This window comes from Labrus mixtus, chromosome 12 (genome assembly GCF_963584025.1).
Source record: "Labrus mixtus chromosome 12, fLabMix1.1, whole genome shotgun sequence".
NCBI lineage: Eukaryota > Metazoa > Chordata > Actinopteri > Labriformes > Labridae > Labrus > Labrus mixtus.
In genome coordinates, this window is record NC_083623.1 from 2,135,010 (window position 1) to 2,144,601 (window position 9,592).

Below are 9,592 nucleotides of genomic sequence, written 5' to 3' on the forward strand. Positions count from 1 at the left end.
TTTTAATAGTTAAACAATCATCCAGGATCTTTATACTTTATTTGATTTTTGTTTGGATTTCTTTATTAAATTATTTTTTATACTTTCTCCTATGTCCCAGCAGTTCGACCTGATGGTCTCCCTTACTTATTTTCCACATGGTTCATGAAGCCAGGGGTTGTTTATTGAAGTTTTCTTTTTTCATAAAATGTTTAAATAAACTTTTTTAAAATCTGAATTGACTGTCTCTGATTAACTGGAGCACTACAAAGTGTTGGTCACAATAAAATCATTTAGCAGTTAAGTTTATAGCTCACATTTGAAAAGGCCTTGAACTGACATTAATTTCTTCTTGACCAACAACAGCTAAGACAACAGCAAAGCTAACAGACGAGCTCAGCTTGTCACAGCCGGTCTCGTCTGAGATAAATGTCCTCTCTCTTCAAGTCAGTGAGCCTATGGACAGGGACAGACAGATGAGCAGAACCGGTTTATACTGGTTTGTGTTAGCCATAGATACTTTTATTTCTGAAGTGCAAACACATGAACACATTTAGTTTAGACAAAACTCACTTTAGACACTAGGTGGCGGTATTTGGCTGTTTAGGTTATTGCTCAGTAAATTGGGTCATTTGTTGTATCTGAAGCAAGTTCAACATATCCAGGCTTTCTTTAAGAAAGCCAGAAGCCCCAGATAAAGATATCTGATAGCATGAGCTGATTATGAACTTTTTTAACTCAGGCGTTCTGCTTCAGGCGTCCTGCTTCAGGCGTTCTGCTTCAGGCGTCCTGCTTCAGGCGTTCTGCTTCAGGCGTCCTGCTTCAGGCGTCCTGCTTCAGGCGTTCTGCTTCAGGCTCTCAGCGCGTCACAGAAAGGGGGCGTATGAAACGTCTTTTGACCATTCTTACTCACAAAAGCGTTGAGTGCAGGCGGTCCAATATGATGAGGTGTGATGATGAAGTTAAAGTGGTAAAACAGGATACTGCAGCTGCAGATAAGGAACGAGAGAACAATCCTGCATACTCACACTACAACTGTGAAACTTAAACAGTGAGACTTGATTTCAGCAGTGTGAGCAGAAACTGCAGTTAGTTGGATTCTTGTGCTTCTTGACAAATATGCAGATGTAGCTTCAGTATTTGGCTAAAAAAAAAGTAAATTCAATGTACTGATTTGGTGTTGTGTGGTAATTACCCATTAAACGAATCAGACAGCCAATTTGTGTGCAGAACCTCACCGGAGCTGGAATCAGAGTCTGGACTGCTGTTTCCTTTTGGGCATTGAGACAGAAAGAAGAACAATTTAAACATGAACTTCTTGTAGAACCATAGAGGCTGTTAAAATCTTCTGCTAGTCTTCCTTACATTTTAAGAAAGAATATAAATTGTTACTAAAATTACTTTGATGCTGATAGCGTTTACAATAACACGGTCCAATCATATGAGAGATCATTTTACCTTGGAGTCCTATATGAAGGCGTTCTCTTCAGAATCAGCACTGCAAAGACAAGATGATGGCGTCCACCTTCACAACATGCTGCTTCAGTCTGGCTGCATCATGGTCACCTACAGGAACATCACACAAATGCAATCAAAGCACTTCACTTTATTTATCAGAGGATGTACTCAATGCAAAGTAGAATTAATGTTTTAGCTATAATTCCTCAAAAAGATTTGAGACTGCTTTGTTATTTGAGAGGTTAAAATTTAAGTCTAAAACTAAAAAGTTATAACAGACAAACATGATAATGAAATAACCAAAAGAGCATTTTAAATAGAAATGAATCTTGTTGAACAGAAATAGTGTTAAAAACAAGAAAGTTATTATATAACAAAGCAAGAAGAGTATTTCTGAACAAATTCTGAATAAGCTGAACTAAAGTCACAACAAATCAACTGTAAACTATTGAATTGACTCCTGGTAGTGTGCTGAAGTCTTGAATATTAACTAAAGTAAATTAACACTGAAGTCAACCTGTTGAAGTCTTAAATATTAACTAAAGTAAATTAACACTAAAGTCAACCTGTTGAAGTCTTAGTAGAATATGATCAGCCTGTTTTGAGTCCTTATACAAATCATGTTTGGTTCATATTACATTTCACCGTCGGCTGCTGATGTTAACATGTCCGTTCTGTTTCTTTTCTTTGAACAGTTAGAGACATTATTGAACCAGATAATAACTTTAGTGTTATCTGAACACATGAAGAAATATTCTGCCTCTTCCAAATATTAATGTTACATTTCAGCCCCGCAGCAGCATCACAGGGAGCGGAAGAAAGTCGAGCCTGTTATTCTTACAGTCTGTGCACACTGAGCAGACTGAACAACTGTTAATGTTATTAATAATGCAGACCATCAGGACATATTCTATTTTACTTTAACAGACCGTAAAGTAAAGTTATATAATGCAGACCATCAGGACATATTCTATTTTACTTTAACTGACCATAAAGTAAAGTTATTGTCGGTGATGCGCAACTATATGATGAATTTGACTACAGATCTGATCGTTCATTAATATGAATCTTGAGCACAATTATAGTTTCATCAAGCACAGCCAGCATAGTTTATCAGGATTATCCCCTGATTCTTTACTGAAATTAAAAAATATATATAATGTGACAGTACGGCGTGGAGCTTCAGTCAGTTAGCTAAGACGGCTGCAGTAGACTTAGTTAAAGGATGGGCGGATTATTAAACGTACAGACAAACCAGACAGACTAAGAATCACAGCAAACTGTTCTCTGGTGATGACGAACGCCACAAAGGAGGATTTTGGTCGATACTTCTGCATTCAGGAAAAACTGGGACAACGACAAGACGGAGAAGCTGTGGTTGATGTGACTGTTGTTACCAGTAAGTACATCATCATGTTTGTTACGATGACTGTTTAGAAGAGTTTTACACGAGTTGTCTTCCACCATTGAGTGTCTCCGCCTCCTTATTTTAAACAAAATTGAAGCCAAAATCCCCCCTAGGACAGGCGCCGACGTGTTGTGGATTCTGAGCTATAGTCCGTGCAGGAGGGATCAGCTGGTAAAGCGATTGTATTGACGTCCCGCCACTTCCTCTGACCAAAACAGTTCTCCCTCGCCCCCGGCCTCAGGGGTGTGTGAGAGAAATCTCGCCTTTTTTTTTGTTTAAAAGGCTTTCTGGTCAAAAAAATGAAATTAATTATATATATATATTTTATTACATTGTTATAATAATAATGATAAAAAATGAATGAATAAATTACGTCAGCAATGATTATAATATTCTTCCACATCATCAACATTATTATTGCCACCATCATCATCATCACTACTAGCAAAAACAAATTTGTGCTTTTACTGTAAATAAGAAACAGGATCTCATGTTGTGTCAATAATCTTTGCACACTGACTCCGAACCCTTCGTCCATTGTTATTTAATTTGGAAGAGGTTCAATCTGTGTGCATCGTTCCTTCGTGGTCTTCTTTTTAAAGGGGACATATTCTGAAAAATCCTCTTCTACAGTGTTTCTGAACATATATCTGTGTAACCTGAGAGTCTACTGACCCACAACATGTGAAATAAACCATCCAGTCCTTTGTTTGTGGTCTGCATAAGTCTTACAACACAGAGAAAAATGCTCTGTTTCAAATGTGCTCTCCTTGTGATGTCACAGTGGGATTCTGGTAAAAAAAAATCCCCTCCCCTCCCCTGGTATCTCCACCCATGGACTCCACCTCCAGACTAGAACAAAACTTTTGAGCAGGTCGGCCTATTTTTATTCTCTCTACAGAGGAGTGATGTCTACAGGGAAAACTCGGGGGGGGGGGGGGGTCATTGCATTTAAAGAGACACACACACCAAAACGGAGCGTTCTGAGAGAGCTGGTTTATACAGGGTCACAAACCTCCTCTGGTGCTTGATTCATGTTATATTTTGAACAAAGCACAGATGTTTCATTTAGACCACAGGGGGACTGTTTGAAAAGGTGGAGGAGGGGACTGTTTGAAAAGGTGGAGGAGGGGACTGTTTGAAAAGGTGGAGGAGGGGACTGTTTGAAAAGGTGGAGGAGGGGACTGTTTGAAAAGGTGGAGGAGGGGACTGTTTGAAAAGGTAGAGGAGGGGACTGTTTGAAAAGGTGGAGGAGGGGGCTGTTTGAAAAGGTGGAGGAGGGGACTGTTTGAAAAGGTGGAGGAGGGGGCTGTTTGAAAAGGTAGAGGAGGGGACTGTTTGAAAAGGTAGAGGAGGGGACTGTTTGAAAAGGTGGAGGAGGGGACTGTTTGAAAAGGTGGAGGAGAGGACTGTTTGCAAAGGTGGAGGAGGACTGTTTGAAAAGGTGGAGGAGGGGACTGTTTGAAAAGGTGGAGGAGGGGGACTGTTTGAAAAGGTGGAGGAGGGGGACTGTTTGAAAAGGTGGAGGAGGGGACTGTTTGAAAAGGTGGAGGAGGGGACTGTTTGAAAAGGTGGAGGAGGGGGACTGTTTGAAAAGGTGGAGGAGGGGACTGTTTGAAAAGGTAGAGGAGGGGGATCATATGTCCTCTTTAATGTTTTTGTCAATTCAGAAAAAAAAGTGTTGACAGAAATGTCTGAGTTTAATACAGACCTTTGACTCAAACTGGTAACTATAATCATTCTTCCTCAGTTTGCTGGTTTATAACTGCCCTGCTCCTACTTGATGTGTGTATAACTACCTCCCTTTACGGCTTGTATTTGTCACATCTGCATGTAGATGACAGTACTCCAAGTTAAAGACTGTTACAGGAGTTGTTACGACAGCGTTATGTTTACGGCACTAGACTGCTTTACGACAGACAGAACATGCTTTTGCACTGCGTTATTTTCTCTCCTGAAAATGGAGCTGTATGTTGATCACCTACAATAAACCTGTGTGGTAAAAGTAACTCGACCCTCGATCATTCTACAATATTTAGAAGTTTTGTACCTCCTTATACTGAGAGTATACTTTACTTGATGTTTATATTCAACCCTGCTTTTATTTTGAAATAAAGTGAGTGTGACACCTTTTCTAAAATCTGAAAGGAGAAGTGTTTTTAAAAGAGAAATGTTCCCTGTTGTAAACAAGTATCTCTCTCAAACCGCTCCTCTTCCTGGAATGAATCGTAGTTCGATCAGCCCTCCCTCTTCTTCCTGCTCTCAAACACAGCCTGCTGCACTCTGTCCTCATACTTCATGGTTCCCTCCCCTTTAGATCTACAGTTTGAGGATGGGTGTAACCAACAAGAGCTGCACAGTCACATGCACAGACACATGCTTTGTGGATCAGAGGTGAAACTTGTTTTCAGTTATGAGGAAGTGAATCTCAGACAGTCGTTGTTACCGAGAGGAGAAATGGCGCAGAAAGGAGTTCAGCTGAGCCAGGAAACTATTTCTTGTTCGATCTGTCTGGATCTCCTGAAGGATCCGGTGACTCTTACCTGTGGACACAGTTACTGTATGAAGTGTATTAAAAGCCACTGGGATAAAGAGGATGAGAAGACAGTCTACAGCTGCCCTCAGTGTAGACAGACCTTCACAGCGAGGCCTGACCTGAGGAAAAACACCATGTTGGCAGATTTAGTGGAGGAGCTGAAGAAGACTGGACTCCAAGCTGCTCCTGCTGATCACTGCTATGCTGGATCTGAAGATGTGGCCTGTGATGTCTGCACCGGGAGAAAACTGAAAGCCTGTAAGTCCTGTCTGCAGTGTCTGGCTTCTTACTGTGAGAAACACCTCCAGCCTCATTTTGAAGCAGCTCCATTTAAGAAACACAAGCTGGTGGAGCCCTCCAAGAAGCTCCAGGAGAACGTCTGCTCTCGTCATGATGAGGTGATGAAGATATTCTGTCGTACTGATCAGCAGTCTATCTGTTATCTCTGTTTAATGGATGAACATAAAGGTCATGACACAGTCTCAGCTGCAGCAGAAAGGAGCGAGAAGCAGAGAGAGCTGGAGGTGAGTCGACAAAACATCCAGCAGAGAATCCAGGACAGAGAGAAAGATGTGAAGCTGCTCCAACAGGAGGTGGAGGCTATCAATGGCTCCGCTGATAAAACAGTGGGGAACAGTGAGAAGATGTTCACTGAGCTGATCCGTCTCATGGAGAAAAGATGCTCTGATGTGAAGCAGCAGGTCAGATCCCAGCAGCAAACTGAAGTGAGTCGAGTCAGAGAGCTTCAGGAGAAGCTGGAGCAGGAGATCACTGAGCTGAAGAGGAGAGACGCTGAGATGAAGAAGCTGTCACACACACAGGACCACAACCAGTTTCTACACGACTACCCCTCACTGTCACCACTCAGTGAATCTACACACTCATCCAGCATCAAGATCCGTCCTCTGAGGTACTTTGAGGACGTGACAGCGGCTGTGTCAGAAGTCAGAGATAAACTACAGGACGTCCTGAGAGAGAAATGGACAAACATCTCACAGACAGTGACTGAAGTGGATGTTTTACTGCCAGAACCAGAACCAGAGCCCAAGACCAGAGCTGAGTTCTTAAAATATTCATGTGACATCACACTGGATCCAAACACAGTAAACACACATCTGTTATTATCTGATGGGAACAGAAAAGTAACACGCACGAAAGAGACCCATCATTATTCTAGTCACCCAGACAGATTCACTGGATGGGAGCAGGTCCTGAGTAAAGAGAGTCTGAGTGGACGTTGTTACTGGGAGATAGAGAAGAGAGGAATAGGAGTTTCTGTAGCAGTCACATACAAGAATATCAGCAGAGCAGGGAGATTGAAAGAGTGTGTATTTGGACGTAATGACAAATCTTGGGCGTTAGATTGTAACAACAACAGTTATAACTTTTGGTACAACAAAGTCATCACTCCTGTCTCAGGTCCTCAATCCTCCAGAGTAGGAGTGTACCTGGATCACAGAGCAGGTATTCTGTCCTTCTACAGCATCTCTGAAACCATGACTCTCCTCCACAGAGTCCAGACCACATTCACTCAGCCTCTACATGCTGGACTCAGGTGTTTTGGAGACTCTGCTGAGTTGTGTAAACTGAAATAGACAGAAGTCATTAACGAGACAGATGTTTAACTTGCTGTTTTAAATCTTCAACTTGATTTTTATCCACGCTCGTTGCTGAGATCTGATCGTGGTCACCTGTCAATCAAACTTTATGGGCGGTACTTTGACCTCTTCTCGTCTGTTCTGTAAATGTTTGAGTGTCTTTAAGTGACACTCCTTCCTGTGTCTGTTTAGCCGTGGACTCTTTCACTGCTCAGGATGACTTTTGTTCACCTGAACTGACATTTCTCTGCGTGATAAATATCAACTTCTCTCCTCTCTCCATGTTTGATTATTTGTTTTCATACATTTATATTTTCTGTTGTTTCTGTTCTGATTCAGGAGTCTGAAGAGAGAGAGAGAGAGCAGCAAACTTTTCTTTCATGCTGATTTTCTCTTCTCACCACTTTGTACATTTGTAGAAAATCTATAAAATCAGACTTAAAGAAATGAGTTAGTCAGAATAAATGTTGTTGTTCATATTCAAAGTGATGTAAAAATGTCCTCTGAGGTGTTTTAAAAATGTAATCCTCCTGATTAAATCAATAAGGAGATAAATCATTGTTTTCTGTGAGTGGAGATTCTGATCAAACAAAGTGATTGTGTGGATGAAGTGAATGTGTTCATGAAATGACTGAACACACTTTACTGATTTGATGTGTGAACAAACTGAATTTTCACATCCTGAATAAACTCACATGAACTAAATGTTTTCTTCTGGTCTTCATTGCAAACGTTCAAGAGAACAACAAATAAAAAAAACCTGCTACTGTTTGTACCTGCTGAGCTTCTGTATTCAGGAAGTTCAGCAGGAAATAGATGAAGTCAAATAGAGGGGGAGGAGCTACAGAAGAGAGGAGTAATGACCAGGTTAAGTACTCTGCATATCACTGGAAAACATTCATCTGCTCTTTGTGAGGTATGCAATCAAGCAGAAGCAGGTGAACATGTACTTACTAAATGTAGGAAGTATGTAACACATAGACAGAACATGAAGTCAGAAATGGAGAGAGAGAGGGACTTGTAAGAAGAGAAAAGTATTTTGGAGGGTGGTGAAAGAGGGAGAGGCTGAAGATGCTTGTTTAAATCTCTTTTGAGAACAGGTCTGTTGAGGGATATTTAAATCCAGCAGATGGCAGTAATGACACTTTTCTGATGTCAGCTGCCAAAGAAGAAGAAGAAGAAGAAGAAGAAGAAGAAGAAGAAGAAGTATTCAATTGCAAAATCAGCTTTAAATCTAATTAATATAGATGTAAAGGTACCGTTTGGAAAAACTGAATACAGAAGTAGAATCAAAGAAGGTCTTGAGTGGGAGTGGAAAGAAACTTTGGGAGAAGGAAAAAAAGAGGCAGACATTATTTTAATCCACAACCTTTGATTAGGAAGTCTGTCAGTTATTCTGGAAAGTTAAAATAACTCGACTGAGGCTGGGTCACTGTGGGTTAAACCAATATTTACACACTATAGGAAAACATCCCAGTGGGCTGTGTGAGTGTGGCGCTCCTGAAACAGTTAAACACATATTATTACACTGTAAAAACTAAACCTTACAGCCCTCCCCTCCCCTGGTATCTCCACCCATGGACTCCACCTCCAGACTAGAACTAAACTTTTGAGCAGGTCGGCAATTTTTATAGGGTTTAGGAGGAGGGGGACTGTTTGTAAAGGTGGAGGAGGGGGACTGTTTGTAAAGGTGGAGGAGGGGACTGTTTGAAAAGGTGGAGGAGGGGGCTGTTTGAAAAGGTAGAGGAGGGGACTGTTTGAAAAGGTAGAGGAGGGGACTGTTTGAAAAGGTGGAGGAGGGGACTGTTTGAAAAGGTGGAGGAGAGGACTGTTTGCAAAGGTGGAGGAGGACTGTTTGAAAAGGTGGAGGAGGGGACTGTTTGAAAAGGTGGAGGAGGGGGACTGTTTGAAAAGGTGGAGGAGGGGACTGTTTGAAAAGGTGGAGGAGGGGACTGTTTGAAAAGGTGGAGGAGGGGGATTGTTTGAAAAGGTGGAGGAGGGGACTGTTTGAAAAGGTGGAGGAGGGGCATAATATGTCCTCTTTAATGTTTTTGGTTTTTGTCAATTAGGAAAAACATGGAAGTGTTGACAGAAATGTCTGAGTTTAATACAGACCTTTGACTCAAACTGGTAACTATAATCATTCTTCCTCAGTTTGCTGGTTTATAACTGCCCTGCTCCTACTTGATGTGTGTATAACTACCTCCCTTTACGGCTTGTATTTGTCACATCTGCATGTAGATGACAGTACTCCAAGTTAAAGACTGTTACAGGAGTTGTTACGACAGCGTTATGTTTACGGCACTAGACTGCTTTACGACAGACAGAACATGCTTTTGCACTGCGTTATTTTCTCTCCTGAAAATGGAGCTGTATGTTGATCACCTACAATAAACCTGTGTGGTAAAAGTAACTCGACCCTCGATCATTCTACAATATTTAGAAGTTTTGTACCTCCTTATACTGAGAGTATACTTTACTTGATGTTTATATTCAACCCTGCTTTTATTTTGAAATAAAGTGAGTGTGACACCTTTTCTAAAATCTGAAAGGAGAAGTGTTTTTAAAAGAGAAATGTTCCCTGTTGTAAACAAGTATCTCTCTCAAACCGCT

General features: G+C 41.1%; 1 protein-coding gene across 1 annotated transcript; it reads left to right on the top strand.

Moving 5' to 3' along the window:
• The first annotated feature begins 5,043 nt into the window (after positions 1–5,043).
• On the top strand, positions 5,044–7,534 carry LOC132984599 (tripartite motif-containing protein 16-like). Its single transcript, XM_061051447.1, has one exon. The coding sequence runs from the start codon at positions 5,144–5,146 to the stop codon at positions 6,974–6,976; it is 1,833 nt and encodes a 610-aa protein (XP_060907430.1). The 5' UTR covers positions 5,044–5,143; the 3' UTR covers positions 6,977–7,534.
• Positions 7,535–9,592: the final 2,058 nt, after the last annotated feature.